This window comes from Marmota monax, unplaced genomic scaffold (assembly GCF_021218885.2).
Source record: "Marmota monax isolate L192 unplaced genomic scaffold, Marmota_monax_Labrador192_F-V1.1 WCK01_AAM20220418_F8-fsc00355, whole genome shotgun sequence".
NCBI lineage: Eukaryota > Metazoa > Chordata > Mammalia > Rodentia > Sciuridae > Marmota > Marmota monax.
Window position 1 is genome coordinate 278035 of NW_026694765.1, and position 14031 is coordinate 292065.

At 36.0% G+C, this 14031-nt stretch overlaps 1 protein-coding gene across 1 annotated transcript; it reads right to left on the minus strand.

Annotated features, from left to right (window-relative positions):
* Positions 1 to 679: 679 nt before the first annotated feature.
* Positions 680 to 12526, minus strand: Glyatl3 (glycine-N-acyltransferase like 3). The gene is made up of 5 exons (XM_046425119.1): positions 12449 to 12526; positions 8442 to 8549; positions 6596 to 6722; positions 5157 to 5283; positions 680 to 2039 (listed from the first exon to the last, which is right to left on the minus strand). Exons 1-5 carry the CDS (start codon positions 12524 to 12526, stop codon positions 1613 to 1615), a joined length of 867 nt encoding a protein of 288 aa, XP_046281075.1. The 3' UTR covers positions 680 to 1612.
* Between the last annotated feature and the right edge of the window lie 1505 nt (positions 12527 to 14031).

Below are 14031 nucleotides of genomic sequence, written 5' to 3' on the forward strand. Positions count from 1 at the left end.
TTAGGCAGGAGTAACTCAAGCTTAATCAATGCTTAAGATAATAAGCATCCCAGGGGCAAAAATTAGACCATGTTCTCCCAAGAGGTTTATGGACTCCTATTATTTGGTGCTCCTCCCTCTGACACCAAGGACAAGTTTCTAGGTAACCACTGACTCAGGATGAACTAAACATATATGCACTCTCAAGGAGTCTTATTGTTTATTAAAATTTACTCAGTGTAAATCAGTTTGTTTTCCTTTCTCACAATAACCACACAAAATTTGGACTTACCCTTACCTTTGTGGTCAGGATTTGGTGACTCCTATGAGAATAAGAAAACAAGCTTATATGGCCTATATGGCCAAGTCAACTTCAGCCAGTCTAGATAAATCCAACTGTTGTGTTTACACCTGCTTTTATTATAAATGCAGGACACAGCTTATGAGGTTTATCTCTTCCTTTACTGTCCTTGAAAAATACACATATATGAGCAACTGAAACCCGAAGAAAAAATAAACAATGTTGGCATAGGAGAATAAATTATTAATTTAATTATTTAAGCATTTATATTTCCTTTAAGAAAGGATATACAATTTAATTAAAAGAATGACTGAAATCAAAATTACAGAGTTTTGGCTTTGCCTTCAGCACTGATTGTATAGAGTACAATCTTGACAAAATCATTTATTTTCCCTGGACTTCAAATCCTCCCTATGTAATAAGAGGGTTAAATTGTATTATCAAAATTCCTGTGTATGTGTGTGTGTGTGTATATCTATACTTATATGGCATTTGTATACACACATATGTACCAATAAGGAATATTAGTCTTTTAATGAAAAAGCATATTACAAGTAAGGGGGCCAGATAGAGGATGGATAAGTTCTACTCCTACATTGCCATCTGTTTATAGCATTAAAATCCCTACATTTTCATCCATCCAAGGCAACTGAGAAGTGGGAACCTATTGGAAATGCAAATTCTCAGGCCCAACACTATATTTACTAAATCAGGAACTGTGGAGGAGGGACCGGCCATCTGTGTTGCAACTTGCCCTCCAGGTGATTCTGATAAACACTAAAAGGTGAGAACCACTGCCTTTGAACATTCCCAGAGGAGAACTATTCACTAATATCATAGGCATAAGCAGAAAGCCAACAATTAAAGGGGAAAATGCAGGACACTTAACAGAAAACTCGGAGCAGAGGTGGTAGAATAGAGGTTAGTGAGACATAGCAATGAGGGTCAAGGAAGTTTCATGATTGCAGGGAACTTGGTATGGTTGTGAAAATACAGAGCAGAGGCCCAAACAACTATCCACATGCTCCTGTGTTAAATCATTATTTTTTCTCATGCAATCATTTTTGCCTATATGCTAAGACCTGCTGGCTTTAGAAACTTCTTCCCTATAGTGAATTCTACAGAAGAAAAAACTTCCTCTTTTCTTAGCCACAGCTGTACTCCTGTCAACTACAGTTATATACAGTAGAAACCTGAGGCAAGATTAGCCAAGACTTCTCAGATGATCCTGCACATCTTCTCCAGCCTCTTATCACCAGGTTTATTTCTCCTCTACTGGCAGCTTAGAGAGTGTGTTTGGGAAAGCAAGAAAATTTCTGGAGTGTCACTGGGCTAAAGGTGAGCTTGGTCAGAGAAAGGTTTGGGGGTAAGAATAAGCCTATGAAAACGACAAGGCAAGAACTCAGCATGGACACTCTTGAGAAGACTTATAGATGCCATGTTGTCATCCAGAACATTTCCCTGAGAGGGGAATCCCCGGCTTTGCAGCTTCCTGGCCAGCGTGATGGCCACCAGCCGGCTATAACCTTTCCTGCGATGATCCGGCAGGGTGTAGCCATGGCACATGGTGGCAAACTGGTCTGTGATAGACCAGGATACCGGGTTTCCCTTGTCATCACGGACACACACACTGGGGAAGCAGGAGATGAGTTTGGCAATGTACCGGAGACACTGCTCATTGCCGCCCCTTGACCAAGTGCGGTTGAGGAGATCAGCATCCGCAACACTCAGATAGGTGAGTCGCGGGGAAGACCCCATTCTAAAAGAAATCAAGATGAAATAACGCATGAGCTCAGGATTCTGTGACAATAAATAATCAATTTTCCCATACTGATTTAATTGAATTGGCCAAAAAATAAAACCAAGTTTCTTAATATGCCAGGCATATGTACATACTCTGGAAATGTTAGCTCTTCTAGGTCTCATCTTAAGCTGCTTTTCTCCAGATTAAATATTCTCATTTTTTTCCAGCGTTTCCCTTTTTTTATGGACTGCTACTGTGCACTACATTGATTCCAATGATATATAAGTTTCTAGGGGTTTACTAGAATACTACATAAAACCTCTGCTAATAAGATAAAGTGAGTGGTAAGATTTTTTAAGAACTGAGACAAATTACACAGTTGAAAGCCTATGAGGCTGATTGTGTCTTGGAATTTGACTTCATTTTTGAATTTATCAACATCATCAAGACCATTCTCAGTGAACATTAAGAGACTGATGATATAGTTCTTGCTATGATTTTTGTAAGTACAATTTCATGGTATTTTTCTTAGAAGCTATATAGTGTTAGCTCACATTTTAGACATGCTGTCAGCTATGGCACTAGACCATTCATTAAGTGTGGGGAAAACCAATTTTATAGGATTTCAAATCAATTTTAAAAGTGAACTTCAAAGCAAGAACAAAGAATTCTCAGACAAAAATGTTGCTGCACACAAAAACATTGCCAAGGCCCCTGACAAGGAACAGTTATGTTAGAGATTCTGACCTGCTGTCTACAGGGCAGAGCATTCAAAATGGAGTCCACAAGTTTGGGTAATGATTTATATATTAAAGACAAAAAGTCATTACTAGAAAAAAACACAGGGGATAAGCTCATGACATTTGAATGAGCAAGAATTTTTGAATAAGACTTCAAAAGCACAGGAAAGAAACAAATACACAAATGGGATTATACCAAATTAAAAATCTTCTGCATAGCAAGGGAATAAATGAAAAGAATAAAGAGACAATCTTCAGAATGGATGAAACTATACATCTGTTAGTTTGTATCTAGAATATAAGTCAAAAAACTCAAGAGAAAAATACCGAAATAACTCAATTTAAACATAGAAAATAAACCTAAATAGACATTTCTCAAAATAAGACATGCAAATGGCAAACAGGTATGTGGAAGAAACGCTTACCAATATGAAAAACTCAAAAGATAACAAGTGCTGGTGAGCAGGTAGAAAAAGGCAACCCTTAGCGTTGGGGGGAATGTAAATTAGTCAGCCATTATGGAAAATAGTGTGGAAGTTCCTCAAAAAGAAAAATAGAACTGTCATCTGATCCAGTAATCCCACTCCTGGGTATATATCCAAAGGAAATAAAGTAAGTATGTAAAAGAGAAATCTACGCTAAGAAACGGAACCAACCTAAGTGTCCTGATAAATGGATAAAGAAAATGTGGCATCTATACACAACAAAATACTAGTCAGCCACAAAAATGGATTAAGTCATATCATTTGCAACAACATAGATGGAACTTGAAGAAATAATATTAAGTAAAATATGCTAGATACAGAAAGACAAATATGCTAGGTACTGCATGATTTCATTTACTGAAAGAATCTAAAGAAATTGATCTTAAAAAAGAACAACAGTGGTTACTAGAGATTAGGGAATGTAGGGGAGAGTACCATTTTTTTTAAAATGAATTCTTATGATTTAGAGATACATATTAAATTATTTAAGGATATAAAGATAATATTTATTTCATTCCCTTAAAATAATCCAGATGGTGCAAAGATGTGTAGGGATGTGTATTAAATAAGACTATCTATATATTGGTGGGCAGTTCTTTACACTATTGTCTCAATTTTTGTTGTATATTTGAAATTTTAATAGTTTAAAAAACAGTAAAAAGAAAGTCCATTTGTTTTCCTGTGACTTAAAGTGTCTGTTCTTCCCTAGGTTTAGTCTTGTCACACTCAATAATTCCTTCCATATGTATCATAGAAGAAAAGGAAATTAACAGTCATCAATATGGGTACTTTTCAAGCACCTTGTTTCATTCGTTTACAAAAACAATGTGAAGATGATATTATGTCCTAATTCTTGAGGAAAAGAAATTAAGGCTCAGAAAGGTTAAAATGAAGGAACGGCATTTAGTAAATGACAAAGCAAGAACCTCAAAGTAGGAGAAAATAAGAACAAATGCAGGTACAAACTAACAAATGGTTTCAAATATTGCTTTATGGAGCTAGATTTCTTTGGATTATTTCCTGGTTCTAAAATTTACTTCTATATATTACTTAAAATCTATTAAAAATGGAATACTCCTCCTACTACTACTACTACTTTATAGGCCTGTGGAAAGGATTAAGGGGAGATATATTTTAAAACTTTAATGCTATATACTTAAAATCTCAACAAAGTTCATTATATACCCCTTTCCTAAAACAACAAAAACAATCACATGTTTTTGGATTCAGACAAGAGAGATTATTTAGAATTATGTTGGGGAGGAGAACACCAAGGATTGAGTTTTCTATGTGCACTATGAAAATGCAGGTATTCTGCAGGCACAGTGGCACATACCTGTAATCCCAGTGGTTTAGGAGGCTGAGGCAGGAGGACTACAAATTTAAAGCCAGTCTTGCAACTTAGGAAGGCCCTAAGCAACTTAGTGAGACTGTGTCTAAATAAAAGATGAAAAAAGACTGGGGATGTGGCTCAGTGTTAAAGTGTCCCTGGGTTCAATCCCTGGTACTGAAAAAAGGCAGGGGGGGGGGGTGCAAGTCTTTTGAGTTCATTTACAACTATGGACAGAGACCCTTATATATTTTCAAAGAAATTATGAACACTGAAGCATGAGGGAGAGGGAAAGAGTAAAACACACACACACGCACACACACACACACACACCAATCAAAGGTGTTCATACAATAATCTAATACAGAAATGGTAAAGATATAAAATGTATGGATATAGGTTTGTTCATATGTGTGTATACACACACACACACACACACACACACACACTTTTAGTATAATGGTCCAAAACCAAATGTTTAAATATTCCTAAATGATACCAAGAGCTCCAGTTTTTACTGTCTGGTCGTTCACAGCAGTTAAATGCTACCCCAAATGCAGAACTTTGGTTTACATACAGGAAACTGGTATCTGGCAGAGATGAAACAGGAGAAAAATGAACAGCCTTGAAGGAAGTCAGCTTTATATCCAATTGCTTTGAATTGGCAACAGCTTTAGAAGCATCATATAACTCACTCTGTAGCCCTGTGGAAAGACAAACAAAAAAGGTGAGCATTTTATTTGAAAAAGCAAATTGCTCCAGTGTTTATATACTGAACATCATCAATACCACCAGTTTGCTACCTTGTATTATCCTAAGCTTACTACACACACACACACACACACACACACACACACTCACTTATTATGGCTATTCTCTATCTCATTTTTGATTATTTTTTGGAGAATTTTTGAATTCTCATCACATTGCCACCACCATAACCTTTCATAGAAAGTTCTGTTGGAAATATCCCATGAGAATTTGGAATTTTGTTGTACAAATTTTTATTTGTTTTTTTATTACTTGGACAGATCTAAACTCCTTGAAATAAGGTACAATGTCTTGTAGCTCTAAAAATCTACAATTGACTATTAAACTAGAATTGTAAGAGTTTAGATTTGTTTGACAAGTTAACTTTAAAGTTTCTCTTCCAGCCTGTTGCCAAATTCTCCATTATGGTATTTAAGGTGTAAACTGAGTGTTGGTGAGATTTATCCTGAACTTTCTCAGATCCCACTTATTTATTATAGCTATACTGTAGTACCTTTATTCTGTACTTTTTAGATTTAAAGCACTGTGCTCAGGCACTGCTTCACAGTGGTAGAGAAAATTGTATGGTCCTTCTTTGTTCTTATATAGCTTATAATGAGTCCTCTCTCCACCTCTCCAACTCCCCAGTACTCCATTCTTTCCATTCTGAATCCTGATTAACTATATTCTCTGGAAATCCTTCATCCTTCATTTCCTAATGGCTTGTTCCCTCCCCTCTTGTGAGCCACTTCTCAGTGTGGCCTTGAAACTTCTTGAAAAATACATAAGTGGGAAGCTATATCCAACACAGTGTGGTATCTGAGCCTTGGTTCCACACTAGAGAGTTTAGCCTTAGAGAAGATAAGAAGGTTTCAAGTTGATGCCATTAAAATTACAAATGCTATGATAGCATTTAATATTTTAAAACTCAAGTTACATCTAAATAATTTGAAGGGTTTCCTATGAGAAAAAAAATAGGCAGCACCAGTCAAAGGTGTTCTTAAAATAATCTAGTATAGAAATGGTAAAGATATAAAATGTATGGATATAGGTTTGTTCCTATGTGCGTATGTCTGTATCATATATATATATATATAATATATATATATATATATAATATATACACACCCACCCACATCTGTGTCATACACACACACACACACACACACACATACATACAAAATACCTATTTATATATCTCTGATATATATGATAAAAGTGGGAAAGGAAATGACTGCATAACATATGTCTTGCATATGACCTCACCTTGTATTTGAAAAACTTGGTTCCAGTTAATGACATCATGTTCTTCCAATAGCTGTTGGTAAGCCCTGACATCCTTGTAGAACACAGCATAGGCATTAGTATAATGGTCAAGGTTATCTGTCTCAGCCTAGGACAAAAGACACAATCATGAAAACATGAACATATCATCTGGATAACCTAAATCCTAGAGAGCTTTGGTATCATTAGCTAGGCATGCCTATCTAATTTTCTGTTACAAAAATTAATCACCTAAAAACGCTAAAATGAGAATGAGGCTAATGTGCTGCAATGTAAAGAGAAATAGTTTTCTTGATTCTTGATTTCTTTTTCTTGATTCTTTTGTGGGGGGATTAGAGAGGTTTCAAGACATTTATTTTACATTTTTTGTCAGATTTTATTTATTTTTGAAAGTAAATAGGGGTCAGGTATAGTGATATACACCTATAATACCAGCTGATGGAAGCTGTCGGGAGGCTAAGGCAGGAGGATTACCTAAGGTCTTGAGTTTGAGTTTAGGTTGCACAACATAGGAACAGTATTACAATTTTGTGTGGTGTGTGTGTGTGTGTGTGTGTGTGTATTATCTGAGTCTTGACTTCTTGCTCAGGGAGTTCAACCTCAGAAAAAGTAAAGAGTCTCAAATTAATGCTATTAAGGTTATAGATGCTATGGCTGGCATCCCAAATTATAAAAGTGAATTACATCTAAGAAAGTCCAAGGTTTTTCTGAGAAAAAATTATATATTGTATATGCAATATATATTTAATATATTTTTATATAAAATATTATATCATGTATATTATTACATAATATATTACTACATAATGTATATTATTACACAATATATTATTGCATAATATATAATACATAATTATATACATAATATATAGTATATACATATATTTAATATATGAAATATATAATATATAGCTATATATTATATATATAAAGGGCAAAACTCAGTGAATACATCTCTAAGAGTCAAAGTTCATGAATCTTCCTAATTTGGAGGACAGCATGGACTTAATCACTTTAGCTTCACTGGGTCTCAGAGGCAGAATGGGGCCAAGTGTTTAGTCTTCTTCCGTATTTATCCCCATGACCAAAGTCATCCGTCATAAGGAATCATCCATACAGAAGAAGCCAGTATGTATGTGGCCATGTGTGCTTCATACTTCTAGAGATGAAGAAGCACTAAGGAAACGCTTTTAGACTAGAGGTCTTCCATAAGCCTGACACTCTCAAACCAGTCACATTAAAAAGTTATGGTGCTGTTTTGAACAACCAATAATAAAAAAAAAAAGTTATGGTGGAAAAAAAAAATGGGCTGGGGTTGTGGTTCAGTGTTAGAGCACTTGGCTAGCAAGTGTGAGGCACTGGGTTCAATTCTCAGCACTGCATAATAAATAAATAAATAAATAAACAAATAAATAAGGTATTGTTGTGTCCATCTACAACTAAAAATTAAAAAAAAAGGAATGGTGAACCTGGCACAGTATTATAGTGAACACCTATAATCCCAGCACCTTGTGAGTCTGAGGCCGAAGGATCTCAAGTTTCAAGCCAACCTCAGCAATGGCGAGGCACTAAGTAACTCAGTGAGATCCTGTCTCTAAATAAAATACAAAATAGGGCTGGGGATGTGGCTCATTAGACAAGTGCCCCTGAGTTCAATCCCCAGTACCCCCTGCCCCCCCCCCCCAAAAAAAAAAAACTAACGGTGAACTATGTAGTATATCAAGATAATATATATGACTACTAAGGTCATGCTAGTCCCTTTACCTAATCTATTTTTTCCAATTGATACCAATTCTTGTTTTCATTTATTTGCCTTTCAAAATTTTACCTCTCTCTGTCTTCGGGTGATAACAGCTTTGAAGTCTGGCCATGAATCTAGTACCACTTCCTTTTGAAAGGGATTCCCACGATTTATGTTCATCACTGCTCCATAAACCTGAGCCAGAGAACCAAGACGGACAAACCAATCTCAATACCATCTGTTTCAATTGCATATTACACTCTTTTGTTCCAGTATATAATCATGGCCATTAGAGGGGAAATTAAAAATATATTCACAGACAAATACATTATATACACATATAAATTTCTTTACTGTTATCAGGGCACATGAAAACTGGTAAAAAGTCTACTAAAGCCTATGAAAACTCTCCCTAAACCTAGCTTTTACAGTGCAACAGTGAAAGGGTCTTAAGTTGATAGACTTACTAGGTGAGACTTGCCACAGATTGCTGAATAAACCAGAATCTTATGGCCTATACATATTTTAAAAGTCCCACAGATATTCTTAATATTTAGCTGATTTTGAACATACTATTCTATCCAAAAATAACTTGTAAAATGCAACTACTCATTCAAGCCTGAATAACAGGCAAAACAAACCCAAATTAAAAATAAAAATTTGCATTTATTTCAGATTTGATGGAGCAAGGCTTTGTAAACATTCCTTGAGAGACATATCTGGGTCTCATTCAGTATTTTATTGATGGAACCTGAAGTTACTGATGGAATGTTTGGTGACTGAACAGTACTGGAGCAATATTAGAATGTGCCTTTCACATTTTTTTTTTCTCCACTAAGAAAAATATCTGTCCCAAGAAACATGTGTGTTTATAAAGGAGGGGAAAAGATAGTGGTAGGTAACAAGGACTGCTGAGTTATGGGAAGAGGTTCCTAGCACTTTCATTAAAAAATAAAAATGAGAAACTAAATATCCATCAATGAGGAAATGAAGAAATACATTTTGACATATTTATGCTATAGATTACAAAACAGTAATAAAAGTGAATAGACCAAAGCTACATGGAATCACTATGAATCTCACACAAAAATGTTGTGCAAAAAAGCTGAGTATTTAAAAAAATTAACAAAAACCACTTTTTGTGTGATTTAATTTATTTACATCCCCAAACAGTGAAAACTAAATCATGGCTTTGGAAGTTGTCCAATTTTAGGGAGCAGGGAGAGGTGGTGGTCAAATGGAGCAGTGGGAGTTGAGAAGCAGCCTCTGAAGTAAATGTTCTTTCTCTACCAGAGTGGATGTTACATAGGTATTTGCTTCACCAATATTCACTGAGTTGCGTAATTACATTGTGTGCAATTTGTAGAATGTATTGGACTTCAGTGAAACATATTTAAATTAGTGAAAAATATTTAAATTGTAAGGGGTTTGGAACCTACATTTTACTTCCATTATCATGACCTGAACCCAAACCACACACCTAATTCACTCACCTTTTCTCAGTCTAGAACATTATACAACTTTCTTCTGTTTTACCTAATCTGGAATCTCCCTTGAATATGCTCACAGAGTGTGTCTTTCCGTATTGAGTGTGGTTTATATGAATGTGTAACTTGGATCATTCGGAGTGCAAATCAAAGAACCAAAGTAACCTGGAAGGGTAATTCTTATTCAGTTAATCATTAAATTCTGCAAATACCTGTCTTACATGTACACAATGATGTTTACTAAAATGATGTCATGTAAGGAGACTATATATCCTTATTGAAGAATGTAACCTAATTATGATTGGAATGTTCAAAAGGCTAAAAGGGAAAATCTCTTTTAGTATTCAAATTCTGAAAGAAAAAAAACTTGTTTGTATATGATTTGGAAATAACTGAAAGATCTGGCATTGGTAAAAAACAAACAAGCTCTTCTAATAGCTGGTGATTTAAAGGGTGAGTGTTGAGTGTGGGGGTTGCCTAGGAGGAAGTAAAGTTGTTGGGCAATCAGCAGTTAGAGCTTAGAAGGAAATTTAATCAAACACTAAGCTGAGGTCATAATACACATAGCCATAATCTCTGTAGAATTGAGGAAGGGTGAACAAATAAAACTACATTTACTTCAACTTTTTAATTCTCAAACATCTTTTAGGACTCCATGAAGGTCACTGAGGCCTTTTTAATTATCTCTGGAAGAAGAGCTAGCCAGATATATTATTAGAGCAAAAAAGCCTACTAGCTTATTGCATTAATTAACTTCAGTGTCAGTATTAAAAATAGGAAAATATAGATCTGATTGAAAGAGGAAAATCTTTTAATATTCAGATTCTAAAAGTAAAATTTAAAAAGCAAAACTTCTTTGTGTAAGATTTGGAACCAATTGAAAGATTAGGCATTGGTAAAAAACATTCTTCCAGTAGCTGCATATTCAAAGGATGAGTGATGCTGAATGCTTTTTATAGTACTTTTTCTGATTTGGCAGCCATGTAATCTCAAATTATTATTGGATATTTCCTACCACATGCATTTTAAGAACTATCAATAAGGCAAGATGACCAGATTTAATTAACACAGTACCATGCACCAGGGGACTCCAGTTAGACCCCTTTGTTTTAGATTTTAATGAACATAAGAATTATCCAGGGTATTAAAATTTCAGGACTCTGATCTCCATCTTCAAAAATTCAGATTTATTATTTGTTTCCTGAGTGATTTTCATTTCATTCCCATTTGAAAACAGGTTGTACAACTGTCTTTTTGCTCAAGAAACTCAGCCATTCAAAGGCAATTTCATTGTAAATGCTTATAGCAGTTCTTGTTACACTTATTGTAATTTTTTTTAAGTACTGGGGATTGAACCCAGGGATACTTTACCACTGAGTGCCATCCCCAGTTCTTGTATTAGACAGAGTTTAAGATACTGAGTCTGGCCACAAATTTGCAATTCTCCTGCCTTACCTTTCCAGTTGCGGGGGTTACAGGTGTGTGCCACTGTGCCTAGCCACTTATCATAATCTTTTGATTAATGACATCTTCCAAAGTGGCACTGAGTTATCTGTTGGCCCTCCTGGATTTTAAACCACAGGTTTGATGGCCAACGGAATTGCTGAAAAAATTATCAATGCCTAAATTTCAGTTCTATTGTTTACTAAGTTTATGTTCTTTATTTCAGTGCCTTTTAAAACATTTTATTAAGTTAATTTTGGGGGGGGTAACAGGGATTGAACTCCAGGACACTCAACTACTGAACCATATCCCCAGCCCTATTTTGTATTTTTATTTAGAGAAAGGTCTCACTGAGTTGCTTAGCACCTTACTATTGCTGAGGCTGGCTTTGAACTCACGATCCTCTGTCTCAGCCTCCCGAGCCACCATTTAAAACATTTTAAAACTCAAATTTACTTTAGAAATAATGTATCCCAGAATTATTAAATATCCCTAGAAGTCCTCTAGAGTGACTGTCAAAAATCCTCTGGGCCTTATCCACAAACCATTATATCACTATTTGGCAGAAGACAGCTTGGAAACTATGTTTATAAAGCGTGCCCAGAGATCTTAACATCAGGGGGGAAAATGATGTGTGTGTGGTGGGGTGCCACTCCTGACCAGCATGGGCAGCTGAACTTAAGATCACTTGTGTGAATTTGCAGGGACACCAAATAAAACACAGACACAATTTACCTTTATACATCCTGGCTCTCGGCCTCAGGCTCCCCAAAAAGGAGAGCAAGATTAAAGTCACAAGAGGCTGATGAAAGAGGGGACGCGGTTGGAAGTGAGCTTTTATTGGGGGGACTCTTGTTCTTATAAAGTTCTGTCCAAAAAAATGGCAGAAGTGACAGGACTACAGGGACAGGTGAGTGTAACTCAATCCTAGGGGCACATACCCACAAAGAAGACCCCTTACTATGTGAGCTAGACCCCGCCCAAGCTACAGCTAATGTAGTGGTTGGTCAGAATCTAAGGCATCAGGACTGGAAGGTGTGGTCATTCATTGTGACTACCTACAGTTGGGGGACAGCCATGAGGCTTACATTATTTTACAGATTCATGCAATTAAAAGAAAACAACTAATACAATAATAAATTAGTACAATAAAGTTTATAATACCTTGAGTGATTCAGGAAAGTGATTCTTCAATATTTTCTCTAGCATCAGTAATTTGGTAGAACAGTTTAGCACCAACATCTTCTCCAGAACTTTGCAATTCCACACCTAATTTGAAACTTGAAGTTACAATTTAATTTTTGAACCTACTTAGGAATATGCTGGTAGCCGTTTTCCTTGGGTATATTTCTGACTCTGAAGAGGGAAGAAGGAAGAAGGTGGGCAAGCGCTGGGATGAGTAAACTAGAGAACACATGAAAATGGAGATTGCTTCTGACCTAATCCTAGACAGATGAGGCTAACTGTAAACTGGGCTAAATCTCTCTATTATATACATTCAATGTACTCTGAACTCTTCCTTCAGGGCACTGAATTACAATCGTAATTTTATGTTTAATTGTGTTTTCTTTGACATAGGTCTGCCTAAAGTAGCCTGCCAATTTCATGAATTCAGGGTCCCTGATTGTGTTCCACTGTATCTAGAGCTCGTGCCACAAGGCCTTGCAGAGCAGGGACCTTCTAAAAATAGTTACTGCGTGGATAATATGAAACTCAGGGTAAGATTTCTGGGGTTAAGTAGAGAAACTTCTTAACAATGTGGGGCAAAGGCTAGAGAAAGACTTGAGTGGTTTTAAAGAACAAGTTGGAAAGAATCAGATGTGGGCAGAAGCTGTGGCTCATTTAATCAGATAAAATTCTGGAAAGAAAAGGACCTAAATGTAATGCATATAACTTCATCTTTTCTAAGGCAATTACACTTTCCAGATTTGGGAGCTCTACCTCCCCTGATTTGTTCCCAAGAAACCTTTCCCCCAACATTATGAGAGCTTGACTTCATTTAAAAACAAAACAAAACAAAACAACTTTTCTCCCTACAGTCAATGTAAGAGTTTATCCACTTACACTCCTGGCAGTCAGGCACTAGGACGACAAAGATGATTCAGGTAGACACCAGAACCTAATGCTTCTGGGATTTGGGGGAGAGCTAGAATTGTTCCTTCATGACACATTTGCTGGATAAATTGATTTGATTTCCTTATGTGGCATGCCTCTGCAACTATAGGACACCCAGAATGTTTGGCTATGAGCTACCTAAAATCCCCTGTAAAACTCTTCCATGAGGTTTATATGGGTATGAACTTCTAGGCAGCATTCAAATAGCCCTGTTGCTCTAGAGTTCACTGAGTGGTGCACTTAAGGTGTCTTGTTTTCTACAGGAATCAAAGATGTACAAAGGGCCAGCGAAGCACCAGAAAATCAGGAGGCTTTTGAACCCATGTATTTATAGTCTGGGCCAGTATTAGAGTCTTTGAAAAGATCAAGTTTCTAGATTTTTTAAGATGAGCAAATAAAAGGAGAAATGTACCCCTCCTCTCTTTACCCTGGCATCAACTCAAGTTTTCACTCAGTTGTGTCATCTCTAAATAAAACTTTTTTTTGGTGGATATTTGCACTAAACACATTTATTCTAATTCAAAATCTTTTGATAGAAAATGAAATTATTTCAAAGGTCAGTTGCTCATAAATTTCTTAATTTACTTTGATGCCTAGAGATCTTTTTATGCCCTAATACTTAGCAAAGTAGT

What these genes read in the sequence shown, in the direction of transcription:
- Glyatl3 (XM_046425119.1), bottom strand. Translation starts at nt 12,526, where the DNA reads ATGTTGGTGCTAAACTGTTCTACCAAATTACTGATGCTAGAGAAAATA. An exon ending in CCAAGTTTTTCAAATACAAG is followed by an intron (nt 5,284 to 6,595) that starts GTGAGGTCATAT and finishes GTCTTTCCACAG; the next exon opens with GGCTACAGAGTGAGTTATAT. An exon ending in CTGCCAGATACCAGTTTCCT is followed by an intron (nt 2,040 to 5,156) that starts GTATGTAAACCA and finishes GATTTCTTTTAG; the next exon opens with AATGGGGTCTTCCCCGCGAC.